The sequence below is a fragment of the Lampris incognitus genome, chromosome 16 (assembly GCF_029633865.1).
Source record: "Lampris incognitus isolate fLamInc1 chromosome 16, fLamInc1.hap2, whole genome shotgun sequence".
NCBI lineage: Eukaryota > Metazoa > Chordata > Actinopteri > Lampriformes > Lampridae > Lampris > Lampris incognitus.
In genome coordinates this window covers 29,719,737-29,744,237 of record NC_079226.1, presented here as the reverse complement: position 1 = coordinate 29,744,237, position 24,501 = coordinate 29,719,737, and the positions used below count along the sequence as shown (strand labels likewise).

At 41.0% G+C, this 24,501-nt stretch overlaps 1 protein-coding gene across 2 annotated transcripts in view; it reads right to left on the bottom strand.

Annotated features, from left to right (window-relative positions):
* Positions 1-1,487: 1,487 nt before the first annotated feature.
* Positions 1,488-24,501, bottom strand: part of gna11b (guanine nucleotide binding protein (G protein), alpha 11b (Gq class)) — a 34,415-nt gene continuing 11,401 nt past the window's right edge. Inside the window, exons 2-7 of one of the 2 annotated variants that reach the window (XM_056296169.1) lie at positions 18,378-18,562; positions 16,165-16,319; positions 14,325-14,453; positions 9,416-9,545; positions 8,950-9,103; positions 1,488-1,782 (exon numbers count right to left, since the gene is read on the bottom strand). In XM_056296169.1, the coding sequence (XP_056152144.1) occupies positions 1,592-1,782; positions 8,950-9,103; positions 9,416-9,545; positions 14,325-14,453; positions 16,165-16,319; positions 18,378-18,562 (944 nt within the window). In that variant the 3' untranslated portion in view covers positions 1,488-1,591. Of the gene's footprint in view, positions 1,783-8,949; positions 9,104-9,415; positions 9,546-12,829; positions 12,959-14,324; positions 14,454-16,164; positions 16,320-18,377; positions 18,563-24,501 lie in introns of both variants that reach the window. The other variant, XM_056296170.1, reaches the window with a different exon arrangement.

Sequence of the window (24,501 nt, the reverse complement as noted above, 5' to 3'; positions counted from 1 at the left end):
GTCACCGTCAGGGTGCATGTCTGATTGGACGGCCGAGTGACAAGAGCTATTATGTCATCAGAGATGTTGCCTGCCTGAATTTGATTTGCACCCCAGGCACCACTGTGTTTCTGATGGCTTTGATTGGTCAATTTAAGCTTTCTGCAGTGCAACCTGTATCCGTCCAGGCTCTAAGACTTAACGTTTCCTGTGCCGGACAGGCTGATGCGCACTGATGACATCATGCTCCCTTCATCAACTGCCAGTGATAATCAGCGCAGAGCCTGTGTCAAATGCAAGTAGTCTTCTCACTCGCTCCCAGTGTAATGTACTGTGCGTATGTCAATGGAACCAGGTGCTGTGCAGGTCAAATGGAAGGTTACAGATTGTCTCTGTGAATCCATATAAGAAAAAAAAAACACATCTGGAGTAGGGAAGTGATGTGATTAACACAAAAAAAAAAAATCTGCAAAGGATACTTATGTCAAGTAAATTTCTGATCACTTTGTTTTTATACATTTTTTTGCACATTTTTAAAGTTTTTGTATTTTTCTTATCCTTTGTTATAATCAACCTTTCACTTTGCCATTACTTGTTAAATAGAAGTAGACATAGCAACAAATTACTATCATTAAAAATGTTTTAAAAAATCTCGGCAACAGAGATTTCAATTAGTTTTTCCTCCCCTCTCGTGTTTTTGTCTTAGTGTTAACATATGCATCTACCTAATAATATTTCTACTGTTTTTTTTTTGCAATTGCAATGCTCACACAGGAGGGTACATTCATAGGGTGCAAGGTGGAGATAGAATCCTTTGCCCCGCCCCCTCATTTCCCATATGGGACTTCACATCTTGTCTGGGTTATGCCGCTTCACCCAGCTGTGAACATATGCATGGGTACTGCATCACTGGTACTTGGGTGGTTTTATTGGCCGCAATGTGCACTTCTCTCTACACCGCGAGGAGCTCAGAAAAGAGACGAATCTCAGGATCTGATCTCACACCAGCAAAGGTCAACTCTGAAGGGCCAAGGCATGAACCCAACAATTCACAAAGACACAGCTCTTCGCTAATCCTTGTTGCCCCAAACATACAACAAGGATACACACACACACACACACACACACACACACACACACACATACATGCCCGCACCTGCACACACAAACACTAAAGTCCCCTCCGTAGTCATTGTACAGCCCGTGGGACACGGTCTGTGTGCCAGATCAGTGTGTCAGAGCCAACAGCCAAGGGCAAAATTTGACACATGGACCAGATTTGGGAGGGGCGAGGACTCTGACACAACAAGCTGCCGAGAAAAGGAGGAAGAGGGCATGTTTCGGTGAAAGAAAATGGGATGATGGAGGACATGGTGGGGTGGAGGGTGGGGGAATTAGGTATGTGGACGACTGTAAATCCACTGTCATGGGGGGGAAAAGCGTTCTATTAGTGTAAGTATGTGTGTGTGTGTGTGTGTGTGTGTGTGTGTGTGTATGTATGTGTGCAGGTGTAGAATGTTGTGTGATGTGTGTGGAGTTGAGTGCACACTTCCCAAAAGAGGTGCGCCTTTGTGCAATGCAGAGGAGGAGGTGTGCATTGTCGTGTGAGCCCTCAGACCAGGTTGTACTCTTTGAGATTGAGCTGTAGGATGGTGTCTTTGACAGCTGCAAACACAAAGCGGATATTCTCAGTGTCCGTGGCACACGTGAAGTGGGAGTAGATGATCTTGTCGCTGTCTGGGTTTAAGTCCACAAACATCTTTAGGATGAACTCCCGCGCAGCCTGGGCATCCCGCTGGGGACCTGAGAAAAACACATAAGCACACACAAACACAGGCATACACACACACACACACACACACACACAGATACAACAGACACATTAAAATTTAGCATACTCAGGCAGATTAGTCATTTGTTACTGTGGTTATGGTGCCTTTGTCACCATGACAAAAGTAACACAAAATATACAAACACCATTCTAAGTTCAGTGTATTAGGGCTTTCACACTTGTCCTCACTTGTCCTCTCTTTTCCGGATGGAGAGCATCATATTTTTCCTCTGAGTTTTCACACTATTAGCCAGTCACTTTATTTCGAGAATTATGGAGAGTGACTTGCTTCCTTGTAATCACTTGAATTGATACAACATTGCAACTACCAAAAACAGCACCCGCAATTGCCAACAGTTATTCATTAGATCAATTTCATAAACATGGCTGCATCATGGGCGGCACAGTGGCGCAGTGGTTAGCGTGGTTGCCTCACAGCAAGAAGGTCCTGGGTTCGAGCCACAGGGTAGTCCAACCTTGGGGGTCGTCCCGCGTCGTCCTCTGTGTGGAGTTTGAATATTCGCCCCGGGTCTGCGTGAGTTTCCTCCGATGCTCCAGTTTCCTCCCACAGTCCAAAGACATGTAGGTCAGGTGAATCGGCCATACTAAATTGTCTCTAGGTATGAATGTGTGTGCGTGTCGGCCCTGTGTGATGGCCTGGCGGCCTGTCCAGGGTGTCGCCCCGCCTGCCACCCAATGACTGTTGGGATAGGCTCCAGCATCCCTGCGACCCTGAGAGCAGGATAAACGGTTTGGATAATGGATGGATGGATGGATGCATCATGGCACCGATCCCAGGCCCTAATCCAAAAAGCAAGGTCGAAGGGGAGGTTGTTATTCTTGTTCAAAATTTTTCCATTAGGGGCGTCCGGGTAGGGTGGCGGTCACTGTTGCTTACCAACACGGGGATCGCCGGATCGAATCCCCGTGTTCCCTCCGGCTTGGTCGGGTGTCCCTACAGACACACTTGGCCGTTGCTGCACTATCGCTTCCTCTGGTCGGTTGGGGCGCCTGTTCAGGGGGGAGGGGGAACTTGGGGGAATAGCGTGATCCTCCCACACACTGTGTCCCCCTGGCGAAACGCCTCACTCTCAGGTGAGAGGAGGCATGTGGTAGTCTGCAGCCATCCCCGGATCGGCAGAGGGGGTGGAGAAGCAACCAGGACAGCTCAGAGGAGTTGGGTAATTGGACAGGTACAACTAGGGAGAAAAAGGAGGAAAAAAATGTGCCCATGTAGACAGAGCACTGTGTGTGAAGGAGTGATCCTCCATTTGGTAGGAGCCCATAGTTAACACTGTCTTTAGCAAGAAAGACTAGTTGGATAATTTCAGGACGAGTCAGTTAACTTTTAAATGTCCATACGACACATTGGGACCAAAGATTAGCAGGAACAACCAGATTTTGAAGGTGAGAAAATGAAGTTATGTTCACAGCCGCCAGTTTGGGTTGATATTATCAAAATCAAAAAACCGGGCCGTTCACTCGTACAGACTATTCATCCGGATGTGTTCACTAGCATCTAAATGCGTTCACCAGTGGACGGTAACGCATTCAGCAGTGGGAAAGCCCTACATAAAGGAACTGTACATGCACTCATTGGATCAGTGGGTATTGATTTGTCACGTGAGACACTGTCACTTTCACAATACCCTAATGTTGTGGTCTGAAATCATTTAAAGTCTAACTTGTGTTTTGTTTTGTTTTTTGCACAATAAACAATTTGGATAGGACCTCTGCAACACAATTTTTTTTTTTAAATAAAAAAGGATAAATTGTGCCACAAAGCAGTTTAATCAACCACTTAAGATGTTTTATAGTGTCAAGATAAATAAACTGCTGTCATTCAACTTCCTGTCCTCTGTTCAAACACATTGGAGAGCAAATTTTTCAACTACCCCCCCAACTATATTTATTCAGTTCTTATTTTACCAGTGTTACAAAAGAATGTACATATGCATAGATAAATCATAACAAATTATATAAAACAAAGAAAGAAAGAAACAAAAGGTGTCGGGTGAAGCTTTAGCTTATTATGCCTACCTTTTTTACCAGGTACAAAAACAAAAAATTCAAACAAACAGTCCCCAAATACAAAATCAAATGCAATGTTTCATTTGTCATATGTCACTCCATTATGTCCATACTTCCGTTTTATATTTGTTTATTATGTTATTTTTGAAAAAAAAATTGAATTCACAAAGTGTACCCATTTTTAATTCCTGGTCATAGTTATTTCATAAATTGTCCCCATTAAGAGTTATACATCTATTATTTATATTTGTCCTAGCCCTTGTTTTTTTTAATTTGCAAATTCTTCTCCTCTCCCTGATTTCAAACATGTTTTGTAGACAGTCAGGAAGCAAGTTTTTTTTTTTTACTTTGTATATCATTTGTGCAGTTTTCAAGTTAACCGGTTTGACGTACAATTCTTATAGCTCTCTTCTCTAGTATGAAAATAGCATTTGTGTTGGTTTCATGTTTCCCCATATCGCCACACAGTAAGTAATGCATGGAACTATAAGAGAACAATACAGTATATACAGAAAGTTCTGGTTCAATATACATTTAGTTTTATATGATAATGCAATAGATTTAGACATTTTTGGTTTAAAATGATTCATGTGTGGTTTCCAACAGAGTTTATCATCTGTTATCACTCTCAAGAACTTATTCTCATAAGCTCTTTCAATTTCAACATCATTGATCGCAATTTTAATAGCGAAAGTGATTCTACGATTACCAAACACAATTAATTATTTTTATTTAAATTTAATATTTTATTAAAGTCAAACCATTTCTTTAAAGATTTCATTTCTCTTTTGATTACTTCCAAAAGTTGTCATGTTTTACCCAGAGCACAATATATTGGTATTATCTGCAAATAATACAAACTTTCATAATTCAGACACCTTACAAGATGTCATGTAGAGTATAAACAGTTTGGGTCTCAGTACAGAGCCTTGAGGCAACCCACAGGTAACCTTTCTGAGTTCAGACTCAGTGCTATTTATCTGTATATATTGATGCCCATCCTCAAGAAAGCTCTTCAATCAGGAGTATGCTACCCCTCTAATCCCATATTTTTTAGCTTCTTCATAAGAAGACCATGATCAATGCTAAAGCCTTTTTTAATTCAATAAAAAAACAACCATATATACTCTTTGTTGTCTATAGCTGTTGATATTTCCTCCTCTAATTCCATTACTACCAGTGAAGTGGAACTGTTGGACCAAAATCCACACTGATGATCACTTAGTAAAGAAACAATTTTTCTGATATTTTAGAAAACTGAGGAAGCAGAGAAACCGGGCTATAGTTGGAAAATAAATGTATATCCCAAATTTGTATGACTACCTCGGTTGTTTTCATTTTGTTGGGAAAAATGCCTGTCTGGAAAGATCGATTACAAATGTGTGAATGGTTTCACAATGCATTCAATTATATCCTTTATAAGAATCATATCAAAAGAATTCAAGTCTATAGAATTTTTTTACATTTATTTATTATCTCAATGATGTCACTTTCATGAACTCCTGTAAGGAACATTGAATTTTTATTTTCAAAGTACATATCTCCCCAACCATCCTCATAGCTTGTGACATTGATCTCATTTGCTAGGGTTGGACCTACATTCACAAAGCAGTTATTTAATTCATCAGCAATATCGTTTATATTATCTGTGATATCACTGTTATTCTTACTAAAATAACTTTGGTATTCTGATTTTCCGGTTCCATTTTTGATTATGATATTGAGCGCTCTCCATGTTCCTTGGCTATTGTTTCTATTAACCCCTAGTAATTTCCTATAATGTTCTTTCTTTTGAGATCTCACTAAGGATATCAATTTATTTTTATATATCTTATACTTGATTTCTTGTATCCTATACTTTAGAAACTCCTTATAGTGTATTTTTCTTCTTACATGCATTTTGTAGCCCTTTAGTGATCCATGGCTTGTCCAGATATTTTTGTTTCCCGCTGCACTTTATTAATGAACAGTGTTTATCATATAGTGGACAGTGTTTATCATTCACACAAGTTGAAAATGGTTAACAGTTGCGTTTGTCCAAGTTGTTCAAACGTGTGCCTTTCTGGACAGAGTACACTTTTTACCAAAGAAAAGGAGCCCAGCTTTCCAAGCTCGGGTGAATTTTGTCAAAAGTACAAGACCTCAGTCCAAGAGCAACACTCAGTTCTATGCGGAGCACACGTTAGAGATGGAACCTTGTGGAGCATCAGATGGGATTTAGGACTTTGGGCTAAGAGAGACTTTTAAAATGTCTTCATTCAGTCTATATTACTGCCCGATAAAACACTGGAAACAAAACATCATCAACCACACTGCAGAAGCTGGGCATCTCTCAGGTTAGAGGATGATCATTGTAGCTAACTGGTTACCATTAGATGCTAACACTAGCTTAAAGAAGTTTGCAACGTGAGTACCAGCAATTGGAAGAATTCAGTGCCAACAGTCATTTGGAATAATGTTAGAGAATGGAAATAGATCAACATTTGGTATTTAAATTCAGTGCCACTCATGGATCATAAATGCAAATGATGTCATTTGCATGGGAAACTACTGTTTCGTGGTTTTTATACACTGAAATGAGCAAAACAAATGATTTTGAATGAAGGAATGGATGGATGGAAATTATATTTCCCTGCTTGGGGATGTTGAGTAGTTGATAATTACTCAAATACTAACTTATCAGTCTGACCGGCAGGTAACTTGACAGTCTGACAGGCAGGTAGGATTTTCATGTTAGTATTGTAGCAGTTTTAATTTCGTGAGAAAACGCCCTGGCTTGGTGTGTAAATCCAAACTACACTATTTAGTTTCCATTTATTGCGTCTGTTGAACTCTTCTATTGGAACTGGCTGCAAAGGCAAGCAGTGCAATGTACACAGTAACCTGCACCCCTCCAATAAAAACTTGATTAAGTATACAGGCTATATTTTCATGATGACAGGTGCAATGGCTCCATTTTATTTTTGATAATTTCTAACAAGTTTGAACTATACCACTGACAAACAAGTGTCGGGGCTGACTCTGCCTGTAGCCTGCAATACCCATAACTCCCTGCTCAACCTCACAAAGTGATCTCTACTTATCTTCTCACCTTTACTGCGCTAAGTATTGGTTACAGTAATACTGTATACGCCAATGCAATTTCGCCCTTAAAAATAACGGCGGAATTGAAATTCGCTCTCCCACTGTGGACTGTGCACACTACAGGCACCTTGTGGTACCCTTTCCTGCAGAAGAACAAGGAACAAAGGACTAGGTGTCTTCACATTACTGCTGGCCTTGGTTTTATTGGAAGATAACCTAGTCTCGTTTATCCACTAGCTGGCTGTGATTACTGGTTAACTTTTATTGCAAGCCATCCAGTTTTCACAAAAAGAGAAGATGACTGGATCCCTTTTCATTTCTTTAACGTTGACGCAATCGCAACTTAGACTGCTCCAAGATCATCCGATGACCGATGGAGCATCTAAGATCTTTCAGCTGACGAGCTGGGAAAGAAAAGAAACTGTTTTCCCATGGAGCCAAGCTTTGACGCCAGACAACTAGGAAAAGAAACAGTTTTCCCAAACCTAAGCCCCAGCTGTTCATCAGACAACAAGGACTCTGATCGCCACAAAAGAGCTATCTTAAGTAAGGCTGTTAACTGGGCAAGATTTAGCCTTAGTGGTGTAGTGGCAGTTAGTTTTAGCAGTTGGTCTAATCATCTCACATAAAAAAAATGTAAATTGAAATAATTCATGATCTAAATACACACTGTGCTTCACATAGGAAGTATTACATAGACCGACTGTTAGTTTCTAATTTTTTTCCCTTTTTCATTGTTTGAATCTTCCCTTGTTACTTGAGAGAAGTACTATTGTTTGAATTCATTCGCATTCAGTTGTGCACACTGACCCACAGTTTGCTAGACAGATCATCTACTTTCTTCTATTTGCTTCTTTCATTTTTGTTTCTTTGTTTGCAAAATTATTTCAGGTAGATCGCACACGCGCTGCTCTCCCCTTCTCTCTCTCCAGCTCTCTCTAACTCCTCTCTTTGTCTTAACCTTATCCCAACACCATCTCGCCTGCACGGCTGCATGCAACCTTTCTCTCACAAACACCTCCTCCTTTCGATGCGCACATGTGCAGACACACACATACATACACACATCTCCTCTCTTCAGTGCACTGCAGCACCTGTGTGCACACATACCCACATATGGTCTCATGTGTACTCCTCCTTTCAGTGCACATATGCATACACATACACTATTTGCACAGCCTCGCAACCTCATGTCACCTTTTGTGCCTGGATCATCCCATAGCTGCTCAGTTATTGATTGTAACTGATTAGTATCAGTCAATTTCCTTTTTTTAATTGATTGTTCTAATAAATTGTTTTCATTGAAGTAAGTTGTCCCACCTGTTTTGTGACTAATCACTGAAGCCATCCTCTGCCAAGTGAAGAACTCAAATTGGTGCAACATTGATTATTATAACTATTGAACACCAAAATTCATGGTTAATAATTTCATGAGACTGATTTTGTGAGACTGATTTGATTGTTCCATCAATTTTACCATTTTAATTTTAAAATATTAAACACCAAAATTAATGGTTAATACATTTATGTGACTAATTGCATAACCCTGTTGCACCAACACAAGTGCACTTATCACACTCCACTGCAGCAGCGCTAATAACTAAATCACCTTTTTATAATCTAAAGTGCGAAAATCGTTTTTTTTCTGGTGTGCTTGCCCAATGAATGATTTAATTCAAGTCTAAATGGATTTGCAAGTGTCATGATAAAAACAAAACAAATGAAATGTAACAATGTCATAACAATTTCTATTACCCTCACTAGCAACACGATTGACTTGCAAATATGCATTTGAAATGCTAAACAGCAAAGGTTCAATCTAACTTAAATGAGCGATGTTGTGAATAGTGCTTTATATTGATTCAGAGCAGGTGATTTTGCCATTTCTACCATATGTAGCAGAAGTAGCGACTCTCAGAAATTTTTCATGAATGTTGCTTTAACGACGTTTACATTTGACACCAGGCCTCACATGATCATCTATCTACATGAATGAACATGCCAAAAAGTTAAGATAGTCTCACCGTCAAACTCAGGGAAGTAGTCCACCAGGTGGGAGTAGGATATCTTCTCCTCCAGCAGGTCCTTCTTATTGAGGAAAAGGATGACAGAAGAGTTCTGAAACCAGGGGTAGGTAATGATGGTCCGGAACAACGCCTTGCTCTCCTCCATACGATTCTAATATGCAGAGACATGATAAAAACATCGATGAGAACGGAGTAATAACTTGTGGTGCCAACCCTTTATATAATTTATCTGCATTTATTTGTCTGTACATGTCCCTAAAATCAGTTCTGTTTACACGTGACTCAACTCTGTTAACAACAAGCATGGCTCTGCGTTCGTGTGTATTTACCCTGGATGTATTTATCCAATACTGTGGTCAGAATATTACACTGAAGCTACATAAACACAGTCATTTGGAATAAAATGCTACAGGATGGTTTATAGCGGTTATAGCGCAGTTCTAGTTTGCGCATGTCCCCTCACCTCATTATCTGACTCCACCAGGACCTGGTCGTATTCACTGAGCGCCACCAGGAACATGATGGAGGTGACGTTCTCAAAGCAGTGGATCCACTTCCTCCTCTCTGACCTCTGACCTCCTACATCCACCATCCTGGAAGTGGGGTGAGAGCGAACACAGAGCAGAAAGGAGTGTAAAATTACAGAAAGGGGATCAACACATTCAGTATATAGTCCTGGTTTGTGCACAAAGAGCAGTCAGGAGTTTTAAATGTTCATTTAAGTGTCAGATTCAAGAGCAGAAAAAAAAACCCATGCAGTTCAAACAAGTTCCCAATACTCCATTTGTCCTGTAGTGACTTAAAGGAGCCTTACTATTTGGTATTTCTAACTGGTTTTGAATCTATCAAGGTATATTTCAAAGATTAATTTCAAAATGAGAGATGAGATATTTGTAAAAATGTGAAAATCATCAACAGCTCAAACAGGCTATTACTATAGAAAGATAGGAGGACAACCAAGTTAACTTGAGTTGGCTGACTGAAATATTTATCATTTAATTTGAGGTAATGATGTTTTGGTATTCATACAGATATATAGCATCATGGAACAGATGGATCTGTTTCAAGTACAGGAATCGTCATGACTTAATGCTAGTATCGGTGTTCCTTACACATTTTCAGCACTTGACCCGCATATAAAAGAAAATATTTACTGTCATGTGGGGACACATCAAAACTAGGCCTATGGTTCATTTTGGCCCCAACCCATTGTTTGAGAAAAGTATACTGAAGCAATACGTTTCAATGAACTTGTTTGAGGCAAAACGAGTAGTACTGATGAATTCAAAACTAACAAAGGTTAGACCAGAGCCTAAAAGAGAATTTAGCAAACTCATCCATGACATAAATGAACTGCATTGCAGGACTGTTAACTTGGAAGCAATAATGTGGACAGTTTGCTGAACTCTGTTTGTGTGGGAAAACTTTGCACAAACTGACTACACAGACCCAGAGGAGACTGGCACAAGTGATATTGCGATATGCCTTTTGTCAAAGTGAGTAAGTGAGTTGGGCCCGTCACCATTCCCTAAGTTCCTTGTCTTTTAAGTTCCCCTTTAAGCACAAATCTAGGATCAATTTAAAAGGAAAACCACTCAATTTTAAAGGAGCTATTAATGTTGGTTCCGTGGTCCATAACAGTCCAATTAATATTTGTGAACAAATTATTCATTTGCAAATTATTCATAATGCAGAGGCTCATATAACTACTAAAAATTAAGAAATGGGAACCCTCTCCTTTTTTAATCTTCCCTGCGCTGACTACTTCTAAGTTTTAGGCTTGCTTTAGGGATTTTTTTTTTTAAGATTAATTTAGCCGGTTATGCCAGCCTATCATCCCCAGATCAGGCCTGGCTCAATCTTCCAAGGAAAGGCAGTGTCTTTGCCATAGAGCCCATAGCCTTACTAAGGAGCTAAAGCTCATTCTGTGTCATCTTGTAAAATCACTCCTGAAACACAATTTTTTCAATTTCCTTTTTTGTAAAGTTCACAGCCATCCTTCTAATTATGTCTTTATTCTATCCTCTGATTGTGTTTCATCTGGTACTACGTTGATCTCCAATTACTTTAAGTTTCCTTTTTGTTCTTTGTCTCTTAGCTGGGATACACTTTCTCTTTTGAATAGAACATATATAAAGTTATTTTTCAAAAGTCAAAAAGCAGAGAACCAAGACTCAAACTTGCATTCAGTCTGGAGCTGCATCAACGAAGGGGAGCCTGATTGGAGATTCGCGATGAAGCAGCTAACAAAGTGACTCTTCAGTCTATAGATTTGCAAGTTTTCCATATTTACAAATATCAATTGGTCTGTACAAGACCATAGGAATGATAAATAGGAATTCTTCAGCGGAGTGGCTTCCTTCATTGACCTCCCATGATCATACATGGAGTCAGTATTACATCTGATACATAGATCTGATTGGGGGTAACTTTTTGTTGATCAATCTCATGTGTTAAGAGAGAAAGGATGTAAAGGAACCATTTTTCAAGCAGATGGCGTTCCCATCTTTCCCTGTTGTTTGTGAGATAACGCACCAGGCAAGAGCAATTGCAAAGTTGTGAACCCCATGTGGAGGCGATAAGCAGAGAAACCAAGAAAGAATAAAATGAGGGACAAATGCACAATCAGAACACAGAGAAAGGAGGACAGGTTAAGAACTAATGGGAGAGAAGACAAGAAAAAGAAAAACTGAAAAGAAAAGCTGGGAAGAAGGGGAAGAAATGACAGTGAGGGGCACAGAGGGCACCTGCGATGGTGAGATCCCCTCCAGAGGTAGGATGACGCATCCCTACATTATCCGGCCGGAAGCTACAAGCTGAGAAATATCCATCTCAGATGTAAGACTTAAAAAAAAAAGAGATGAAGTTACACACCGACTCTTTCTCTCGGCACGCAAAGTTTCACTTTCCTCACCTATGTCTGGAGATGGATGGGCCAGCAGTAGCTGCAGTAATTCATTGAGAGCAACGCTGTCTGCAACTGTGAGCTATAGCTGTCCCGATTCCTCACTGGGTATTAGCTTTCCTGATAGAGTCTCTCTTTGACAAGGTCACCCTCCATTCGTCTGGGAGTTGAAGTCCCAGTTTCATTAAGCCTTTATGTGTGACAACTGATTCAGTAAAACGTTTCAGCACCAACAAGTTTTTGTAATCGAGTGTGCGCACACAAGATATAGCCTGAAATTTGACCAACAGCCCTGCATGTTTTGCTCTTCACTGAACAATAGCGTGCACAGGGTGCAAAAACTGTCCCTCATTGAGCTGCACAGGTCTGATCCAATTCACTATGTGAGAGCGCCCCCTGGCGTTGGCCCAGTCTACTGCAATCCACTGGGACCTGAGGGCCAATCAGGGCCCTGCAGGACCTGCGGCCCAAAATAACAGTCCTCCACCGTGGAGAGGACGACCTCGTTTCCTCTGCCAGCCGGAGAGGGAAGGAGGAGAGGAGGAGGCGAAGGGAGAGGAGCGAGGTGACCCATTTAAAGAGACTGGGTTCCAAAATGTAGGACCTAAGGCTCACTGGAAGATGTGTGAGAGCATGTTTTATGTATGTGTTACGATATGGCTGTTGACTGGGGGCGGTAAGAGATTTTAAAACTACGAAAGTACAAGTGGTTGTGTTTCTCTGTGTTTATCTATAATTAGCCAGAGCTAACAGGTGTGCGATTATGTCGTAAATGCACTGAAGTCAGTGCAGTATGGGGGCAGCTCGGTACTTTGATAAGTTCTCTTAATTAGTGGCATGGGGAGACAATGTTACAAAAAACAAAACAAAACAAAAAACATGGTTTTGGGGACAGACACATGTATGAGTTAAAGATATCACTTAACAGTACGGAGGAACTAAGCACTGAAGCCAACGGAGGCATCTTTCTACCTGAAGATGATGCTTTGCAAGTCGAAGGGGTACTCTATGATTCCTGTGGTGGGGATGCGCACCCTGAGCACATCCTGCTGGGTGGGAAGATAGTTGGGATCTGCGATACGATCCAGATCAGAAAGGTAACTACAGGCAGACCGGTTGACAAGAGGAAAAAAACAGAGGGAGAGAGAAAAAGAGAGACAGGGAGAGAGACAGGAAAAACAGTTATATGAAGTGTGACAGGCAATAACAACAACCCCCCTGCCATTCCAGGAAGCACAGATAAGTCCTGTGGAGAAGGCTCTGCAGAAAATACCACATCTCAGAATTAAAGGAATTCAGATAGTGTCACTGCACCACAACTCCCCATACACAAACCACTGACAACTCTCAAGAGATTAGCTGAGATATACAGCACATTCTTCTCCATGTAAAGTTATCTAAATTAGCAATTTGGATTGTTATAATTTGACTCATTTGGATTAAGCCATGAGAGTTCAATCTCAGAGTGAGCCGTCTTGTTGATGATTTGGCTCTCAGAGAGTGTGCTTTGTGGAGTATGCTGGAGGCAGCAATGACAGTAGAGGTGGTGGTCTCAGCAGCAGAAATAGCAGTGACCTGGAATGAGATAAAGAAGTTTTAGACAGTCGTCATGTCAAGGATACCAGGAAGCATACTCCCCACATACTGAAAGTGAAAACAATTGAGCCACTTCAATTTTAAATTCCAAATGGTTTTGACTCATCTTATTTCAGAACGGGGTTTCCAGCACCAATGGTCTCTCAGATTATAGGACTACTTCCTGAGGAACACATGACATCACTGTCTAATCCTTCTTCATCACCTGGTCTTCAACGGCAGCTCCGCTCACGCTTCAGCAGAGTGTCCGGCCTCGGTCTCTATCCTGGCACCAGAACCTCAACATAAGCCTAGACCCAAACCATTGACGGTTTATCAGGTTAACCCACCTGCCACCCTGGCTCATCTGATCTAGGACCAACTCATCTGTCTTTTTCCTATGCAGAACAATCAACTTTATTTTGGCACACCTGCATTTGCCAAGTAATCTGTGATTAGAATGCTGAATGATGTTGGTAAGCACTTATTACTAGAAAAGCAGCACCAATATATGGTAACTGTAACCTGATCAAATCAGTGTATCTTTTTTACTAATTTAGTTGTAGTACCCTTCAATAGAAAAACTGAGAATAGCAAAAACATATTGTAGATAAGTACTATTTTGTACAAATCATGATACAAATATCAGAATGTGAGGAATTCAGAGTGCAGAAACCATTGAAATTATACTAGACTGGGATCAGGTGCAAACCTATTGCAGAACCAAAACGACCCCACATCTACAAAATTCTATAGGAAAGACTGGATTAAAAAGACTATTGTGGGTGATGCAGGCTCCTGAGCGAGCAGTGAGAATGTGTTAAAATCCTAACAACCATCAGTGGTTTGGTTCAGCCTCTAGCTGCTGTGGTCCCGGTACCATGGTGGGTACCTGAAGATGACGTTCTCCAGGTCAAAGGGGTATTCAATGATGCCTGTTGTAGGAACACGGACCCTCAGCACATCCTGCTGGGTGGGAACATACCCCTCCGCAGTCACACGGTCTATATCACTAAGGTAACTAGTGAAGACACACATGCACAGTGTGGGAAACAGTAGAATATCTCTCTCTCTCGAATGCAAACACACAGTCATCCTATACATTACAAGAACACCCACACATATACACCTCATACACTGAATAGGCACAGGGAGTAGCATTGGACTGTATTATACTATAGCCACAACCAGGGGGCAGTGTGACATGAGTGGAACACATTGCGTCTCTAGGGATTTAGCTTGGGGCGGCAATCTATTACGCTAACAGAAAAATGAGGATAAAAAGATTTCAGTTGGGAAATGCCAATCCATTCTATTCTAAGGCCAAAGGTTTTCACATAAAAATAGTCTTTATCTTACAATAGAAACCTCTCATTCGTAATCTCTGATGATGTGGAGTTTACCTACCTATTCTTTCTTTTAATCAGGTGTTTCCTGCACACGCTAAAGGATTTAGTTGCGATATCAGTCAAGGCATGAAAGGTTTACATATACTTAATCTATTACTATATTGGACCTTCCAGCAAGTACAGACATCCAGCTTGATACAGCTGAGCCCTAACTGACACTTTTTATAGTAACATCCTCTTAAAGGGAAACGATATTTTCAACATTCTCTCTCTCTCTCTAGCTATATCTATATATCCATCCATGTCTCTATCTGTCTATCTATACACACACACAAACACACACACACACACACACACACACACACACACACACACACACACACACACCTGTGTATGCTAATTTGACACACTGCTGCTACCCAAGACAGGTAAATTGACACAAGTCTTGAGCCAATATTTTTGAGAGCACCTTAGTATGAAGGAACATTAGTAAACGAAAGTTGTTTTAAACCCAGCAGCAAAAGGAAGGGCAAGATGGTGCTTTTTGAGTCGCTGTTCTGTGCTCTATTAGCTATAATGGCTGGATTTGTAAGAGAGCATGAACTCTGGTGTCCGGGTTGCGCTGGCAATCTCAGGATCTCTCTATTTCTGGCTCACTTCAGCTCTCTGGGACACCAACATCCCACTACACTATCACACTACACTAATAACGCAGATGAATTACAATATGGGCAAACGGAGCAGAACAATGACTCCAGCCACTAGCCAAAAAAAGGTATTATGTCTGTGGTTCTGTACTTACCCTGCCACTTTGGCAGTAATCATACATCATCCTGCAATTCTTGTTCTATTCCAAATGCCGTATATTTGTGGTAAAATGGTGAAAAAAAAGTGGCTGGTAAATGCTAGTATTTATCAATCACCATGGCTATAGGAAGTTATATTAACCACATTGTAATGGTGCTGTCACAATAGCATACACACACAGACCTACATACAGAGCCACCCTACTGCCACCCACACAGAAAAACACACCTTAATTATTAGGAAATCTGATTCCACTTGACAACATGTCAGTCTCTTTGACATGCATTAAATTAACTTCTGCATGTACAAACACACAAGTTCAATGACACATACTGACGCAAACGCACCAGCACACCTCAACACACACACACAAACACATACTCTCAGGTTCCCACACAGATTACATGAGTCACAGTTATGGACATACACATTGACACTTCATTACTATACACACAAACTGTGTCACAAATATTCACAACAGTAACCAAGTTCTCCACGCAGAGAGAGAACTGCATGTGTACCCATTGGTAAATGCATGCATGCCCATACATACAGTATGCTCAAACACAGACATACTATTTGGTGGAGTCGGAGAGCTGGTACTCCCTGCGGCGGTCGTAGGCCTCCTGTATCCCTGGGTCAGCCCACAGAGTCTTGATGGCTGTGATGTAAGGCTGTTCAAACCCATTGATCTTCTCAATGTCCACCTCCTTCACCAGCAAAGCATTGGACTGAGAACAGAGGGGAAGTATAGGGTACGTTAGAGAAGAGACAGAAGTGAGAGAGACAAAAAGAATCAGAGTAAAGAGTAGTTTGGTGGTATGATTCATTCCTTATGTCTCTCCATCTTCTAACATCCAATAGGGCTGGGCGATAGGGCCTGAGATTCATATTACGATATAATTTACATCATGGACCATAATGATGTTCATCATGCTAGTCATTATCCTACAATTCTAAATAAAATTGATGTAGAAAAAGGTGTAAAAAAATTGTATGCAAAGTACCTACATAGGCAGTTATTAGTGTACAGTGCTCTGACTGTACTATTTGGACTGATTTTACGAGGTACCAAGATACTTAACTTTTACACGTTGAAATGGAAAAAAATTAAAATGAACCAAATTATATAATGAACTGAGATATTTAAGCTACTTATGAACGAGTTAAACAAAATGAGGGATTTTCAGTCAAGCAGGATAAACTCAATTTAAAAGTATTTCCTCAACCAACCACAATGCAACACAGTCCCAACACAAGATTAGTTAAGCGTTTCAGTATTTTTACAGTGCAGTCAAAACTTGTGCAACATATATATTGCTTCATGTCCTTAAGATTCTCATTTGCAGTAATGGTAATAGTAAAAGATTTGCATTTGCAGTAATACAGAGAAATACAAACATGTGTCTGTGGCAACATTCCCGCCAAAAATCCCTGGCATCACACAGGTTTTATGTCATCCAGCAGTGGCTGGTCCACCAGAGGGGAAAAGGCAGGACAAACGCTCCATGTTCCACTCCACTCCACATTCTTCTAAATTGCCACTTCAACTGGGATTTATTTATTGGTGATCTTTCTACTTCTTGTTAGACAGTTTCGGAGTTTACCAAAAAAGGCATTTCACTGCTCAGTGTACTTTTATCTGAAGTATGTGACAGATGGGGCTGCGCAAAAAAAAAAAAAAATCGATACAGTTCACTATTGCAATATTTTTCTTCATGATACTTTTAACGATTTTCCAGCCCCTCGTATCGATACATTTAAAAAATTATTCATGTTTTAAATGGATTTCAGTTCAATGTGTTCAGTGACACAATAAAAATACTTAAAATGAACTTGTGTGCACGGTGCAATGCAAATACCATTCTGATAAAATTAAGACATTTTGAATTAAATAGTTTTGACTCATTTCTTATCAAAATATAAAGTGATGTAAATATTAGACTACCCAGGTGGTACACAGCAAGTCGTATTTTCAGCTTTAATTTTAAATTTTCAATAAATTATGTAGAGTATTACAATGTATTGTAATATGTATCGTATCGCAATGTATCGTGATACAATCGTATCATGACTCATGTATTGTGATACGTATCATATCGTGAGGTCCTTGCCAATACCCAGCCCTTTTGAATTTGGGGATTGGTTTCTCACTCTTTGATGACTTTTTTTTTCTGTGGTATGCATCTAACTGCTTTCCTCATATTCTCAAACATGTCTGGCATTAAGGAAGTGAAAAATATTATAGGATTTTGAGTGTCCACTTACTCTTCAATATTTTAACACGAATGAGGAGCCCAATGTGTTGGTTTATAATGTATCCATCCATCCATTATCTGAACCGCTTATCCTGCTCTCAGGGTTGTGGGGATGCTGGAGCCTATCCCAGCAGTCATTGGGCAGCAGGCGAGGAGACACCCTGGACAGGCCGCCAGACCATCACAGGGCCGATTAATAATTTAGATCACAATTACCAAGAGCATGCAGCCAGCACTTGCCACTCCCTTGTTCAGATTCCATATGTGTTTATGTCCAAAGTCAGTTTAACCACACATAGTCAGTCATTACATTCAAGTGGGGAAGACAAACATAAGCAGTCAGCCAAAGTTTGGCCTTGGCTCTCAAACTGTTCTACTCTATCAGCCACTTTCACAGGTGAACTATCACCATTTGCATGTCCTCATGTGTTCTAGGATGTTAAAAAATTGTACGGGGATGAACAAGCTGTTGGGCTCTGCAAGAGCAAAGGCACTTCGTCCCCGACCTGCTGTCATTTAGGTGGATCTTACCCGGTTCTGTTCATATTTGTAGGGGATCTTGAGGGTCTCTGTGGCGCGGATCATGGACTGCATGGAGGTGAAGATGTTCTGGTAAACCAGCCGGATAAAGCCCCTCTTGTCTTCATCTGTGTAGCCCGCACCATGAATGATCCTCATCTGCTTGATGAAGGTGCTTTTGCCGCTCTCTCCTGTACCTGAGGGAGACAAAGAGCACAGGGCAACGTCAAGAGATGTTGGGTGAGACACAAGACAGACCATGGTTATGTTGGCAGCACACTACAAGAAAAAGTGACAACTCAGTGTATTATAAACTGCCAAAGGGGCAAGCAAAGAGACAGGAAACGGAGATACTCGGAGAAGACAGCTGCACACAGTAGGAACACAGATCATCTTGAAGTAAACTGAAATTCTTAATACTTAAGAGCAGCAAACTCATGATGTACACCCATGCTGAAAACAAAAAACCAAAACAAAATAAAATGGCAGGAACAAAGAAAGAAGAAGCGAGGAGGAGACTTCCTTACCAAAGAAGAGAAGAGAAGGGAGGACAGTTTAGTTTTAACATTTGATTGGCATTCGTCAAACTCATAGCTGGTACCCACCCCACCATCCCTGTGCGCGCACACACACACACACACACACACACACACACACACACACACACACACACACACACACACACACACACACACACACACACACAGTGCTGCAATTATGAGGGTTTTTATTCCCAGTCATCACGGCATCAATAGTCACCAAGACGTCAGCTTATAACCTGGCTCTGGACTCTTGTCAAGTCAAGTCAATTCAATTTTATTTATATAGCCCAATATCACAAATTTGCCTCAGGGAGCTTTACAGCAACACAACATCCTGCCCTTAGACCCTCTCTCACATAAGTCACTTTGAATTAAAAAGTCTCAAATAAGTACATGTAAATGAATTGAATAACAATACCAAGTGGTGATCTCTGCTGTGGAAGGCCTGCTGAATGAATGATCTGTGTTTCTCTGCACATGAACGGAGTTTGATAATGGCCTGCGCACACGGATTTACAAATCATTTGATTTTTATTTTTTTTTGTTAGGGGCATGGCTAGGGTGTATCCCATGGGCTCAGTGGCTTTGAATTCGAGTGCTTCTAATTCCGTTCATCCTCTACTTTGCCAGGTGCCACTATTAGTTAGAGCGCCCCCTGCTGGCAGTAATATACAATGGCCAAAATCTCATTCTGATTCTGAGAGGATTTTAGTTGCTGTATTGTCTCAATTATTGGTGTTGATTTGTCATTAGGGCCCATTAAATAATTTTGGCAGCCGCCAAAAACTGTTCTATGAAGGAATAATCCTGGACAGTATTTTATATCAGTAGGAGTTTTTGTTTTCTTTTTGACAAATGCTGTAAATCTGTAAATTGGAGCAAAACTCTTCCGTGGTAAATTTTGCAGTGTCACGATGACAACAATAAGCCCCAGATGCTACACGAAGGACAAGAATGACCTACAACCTTGATGCCAACCAAAGTGAGATTAGAACAAATGTGATCTGGTTGTTCATACGGTGGAATCAGAATTCACTAATTTCAGACAGTTAAATCGATCAACAGGGAAGGACAACCTGCCCTGCATTCTAGACCTAGCCTGCCACTCGGCTGCCTTTTTGGAAGAGTGACCAAAAGAAGCTGCTCTGTCATCATTGTTTTTTTCTCCTGCTCTACTGTGTATTGTCTGGTTGGACCATAACGTTATTTCTCATGCTTTAGAAAGTGAATCACATCATCATTCCCACGTTATGTACCGCCACTGTCTCCAGAGTTTTCCAAACAACGTGGTAGTCTTCAAAACAAGACTAGGTCAAAACCTAGTATGTTTATATAGACATGTAACATATATACCCATATAACATATATAACATATGTAGTATATGTTAAACATAGTCAATGTTTGAAATTGTGGCCAATTTGCTACAGGGATAGTCAGTGGTAGTGTCTATAATGGGAATTCCTGAATATCAAATATTCATCTGCAATTTTCTATAGTGGTCCCTGTAATATTTGTTGTTGAAGTGTACTGAAGTAGCATCACATGGCATGGTTAAGCTCAACCATGTTAACTCCCCCTCTTCTTTCATCTGTTTCTATCTGTGGCTTTCTCTCGTTTTTCCAAGACTCGCTCTGTATTGACAGGTGAATTCACAAAGAATGGATAGCAGCCGCTGATAGCACTATGAATTGTGCATCACTTGCAACTCTAATCTGCCCTGTCTCAGGTTCCGATTCACAAAACATATTGCGCTAATGATATTACAGCACAAACATGCCCATGAAGTTTTGCAGCCGAGGGCAATTTGCCCTTGTTTTGTGTCTGATTGCAATTATCCATGTGGCAAAATATAAATGGTGGGTTTGTGACAAGAACACAGTAGGCATGCTCAATGTCATCCTTGGGTGTCATCAAATATAGCAAGAATTATTAGACCTGGCAACCTGTATCTGCAAATGATTTCGGTCTCACTTATATCAAAAAGTGATAGTCTCCTTCGAAATATCCACTCACGAGCACGCCTGCTATGACGATGCCTTCGTCTGGCTACAATCACTGCTACCATGATCAGAATGAGAATCAGATTTATTGGCCATGTAAGTTTGCACACACATGGAATTTGACTCCAGTTTCGTGGCTCTTAGTGTACTTAACATAGAATAACAACACAACAATCTTCAGATATATACACAAGGATTGACTATATACAGGCAATCACTGGAAAGTCTGGGCATCAGTTACTGCCAACTCTCTGAGGATGCTACTAATTTTCCCTCTAACTGCATGGGGCTATTAGCGCTGGTGTTTGTGAGTGGGACTTTTTTGTTTTGCAATGAGGCTCATTTGCATAGAAAGGAGGCAATTTTGCCCTAAATGTATGCATATTACCTAATTTAAATATGTGAAAATAGCACTGGAGCACCAAGACACGATTTGCTTGGCAGCACAGTTAGGGGTGCATTTCACCCTTTGCGGGTGCTTTGAGAATTACAGGTTCTTTTTGCCTTATTTTTGAAGGTTTAGGGTCCACAAAAGCCACGCAATCCTTTTGTGAATTCCCCAGTGAGTGTTTTGTCAGAGATATTGTTATTTGGGTTGCTTTAACTGTGTGCTCTCCCTCATGCCTTTCGGCACTCGGCTGACCAATCGTGTAACTTCGGTGACGTTGTTGGTCACCTGACCAGCGGCCCAATCGTGTCAAATATGATCACTCAGTCAATCACTCTAAACATGATCACTCAGTCAGTCAGGGACAGTCCCGTTGGTAGGACTGGCCTGCTGGCTGGTCCAGCCAACAAACAATTCACCACACTAGAAGAGGCATCCCGTTTCCTCAATTTCTACTTGTTTTTCATTTTAAGTGCTTACTCACTTTTTGTTTTACAAATACAAACTACTTTGATAATTGTGTTATGTTGAATGTGATCTATGTGGGCAACCGAGGTCAAATTGTGCATATGAGCAAACTTACTTACTCAGCTAAACAGATTCAATTCACTCCTGAAGGTAGGGCAAGAAAGGGACTATCAACAATAACTATTATTTAACAGCTGTTTTTAACCCCTGAAAATACTTAGGAGTCTAGAGTACTTACAGCATTACATGCCCACTTGTCGACTGGAGTTAGTGGTCCCAAACCACATTTCAAACAAACCCTCACTGGCCCGTATGCCCAGAAATTGCCTCCTTTAGGAAAAAAAAGGCATTTCAGTCCTTAACTCTCACCATACCAAAAGGGCTTTAACACTGATCCATAATCTCTGCAAACTGAAAGGGAAAGACAAGAAAAAAAAAATCAACACCACCTACATTCAGTGTTTTTGAAGAGCAGCCATATTTCCGTTACCATAGCAACCCCTCCTCTGTCTCCCTCTCTTTTTCGTTCCAATGTTTTTTTCTGTCATCCCATCCACCCCTCCTCTCCTCTTTCCTAGCAGATAGTAAATATAACTGTGAGCCCCTCAGGCTTGCTCTGTGCTCTTCATCTTCACTGCAGCAGAGATGAATCTCCCCCCCCCTCTCCCTCTCTCTTTCCTTCTCTTGGACAAGAAGCAGAACAGAGAGGGCCACACCGGTCTAGGGTTAGCACAGGAGTAGTTACTGGTACCAATGACTGAGTTACAATGTGAAGGGAGGCAAGTGTTTCTGTATCGGTACAGGGACACTACTTCCATTTCAGATGCCGAACACACACTCTTAACACATGAGAAACAAAGAAAAGAACAGACAAGGAAAAAAAGAAAAAAGAAAGAAAGAAAGAAAGAAAGAAAGAAAGAAAGAAAGAAAGAAAGAAAGAAAGAAAGAAAGAAAGAAAGAAAGAAAGAAAGAAAGAAAGAAAGAAAGAAAGAAAGAAAAAGAAAGAAACTGTCCCTCATTATCTTTCAACACAAATGTCAATCTTGGAGAATGGAAGCAAACTGAAAAAACGGTCTACTTTCTATGACTGATGTAACCTGCTTCTCATCTCTTAAAATAAATATATAAATGTAATACAGGGGGGAAAAAACATGAATGGAGAGAAAGTGACTGAGTCAATACACAACTGTGAATGCAGATGCCAACTGATGCCCACTAGGTATTGGTTCTGAGAAAACCTAATTGTCTGGCCAACAAAAGAGCAGAGGAGGAAAACAGAGAGTAGGCTTTGTGCTGGGCCCTGGCGGTGGTGTCCTGGAGGTGACTGTGTGCTGCCTTGGCAAGACAGAGCGGGAGGATCGCTCCAGCTAAAATGTCTGATTTATTTCTCGTGACCCCGTCACAAGATCTCCTTCCACTCTGTGCTTTACTGTCGCTTCTCTCTTTAAGCAGGCAACACACTGCCAGCCTCTGTCTCCACCATCTCTTTGCTCCCCCTCTTCTCAATTCACCAACTAAAGACATAAACCACTACATGCCCTCACACACACTCTTCCTCCCCCAAATCGCCCCACACACACACAAACGCATATATTCACTCCACCCCACCAACCTCCCTTTGGCTAGTGATATGCCTTCCCATTCTCATCCATGCCTCGATGTCAAACATTCTGGATATTCGTAACTAGAATCTATTCTTTTTTGGCGATGACCTAGAAAAAGGAGGTCAGCTTTTAATAGCGCACACATTACTTGGGCTTGATAACGCTTTCTATTCCAGCTTAAAACAAATGGAGAGAAACTGAACAAACCATTTCACACCCTAACACAACAGAGCAAGGTACACCATGTTGCCCATGCTATGACTCTGGTCCTCTCTACAGTGCCATATTATTTCTTGGATAAGAGTCACGTGGGCTCAAGGATAACCCAACTGCAACGTGTATAAATATAACCTAAAACCACACAAGTAAATACTGCACTGTTTAGCAAGACCATGGACACTTGCTGGTGAAATGAAAAGTGTTTACATACCAATAGTCATCCATCATGTAACAGTGCCCAACACTTCACCTGAAAGCCATCATTGCCAGACGTAAGACTTTACATAACGCAACCGATGTGATTCATAACACAGGACCTGATGGGCTCGACAGTCTAGGGCCTTGTTCAGACTGCAAGCAAATCGGATTTGCTTCTCAAATCAGACATTTAAGACAGATTGTCCGCACTGTTATTTGCAAGTGATCTGATCGGATTTGTGTGTCCAAACATCACCAACCTATTTGCATGGGTTGCTGTAGTAACGACGTAGGTGTGAGTAACTATGTACACTGGTGACGCAGTTTACCAATGCGGAAGCATGAGAAATGGAGATCCATCACCTCGCCCTCCAAACAATCGCGCTGTCCAAGTCGCGGTGCAGAACTCCAGCTACCTCAGGCATGTATGCAAGTAACCTGCTAACATTTATTTCAGCATCTCTGATATGTTCTCTATACCGTTGCATCTTATTTCCTCTTATTTCACGTATAGTCAAGCCTTATGGTACATATCTGAAGATTGCTGTGTTGTTATTCTATGTTAAGTACACTGTGAGAGCCAAGAAACCAGAATCAAATTCCATGCGTATGCAAACTGACATGGCCAATAAACATGATTCTGACTCCTCCGTCACACCAGACAAAACTCAGCGACGGAGGAGGCTGGTATACATTGCAATGTTCCGTGCTGCAGT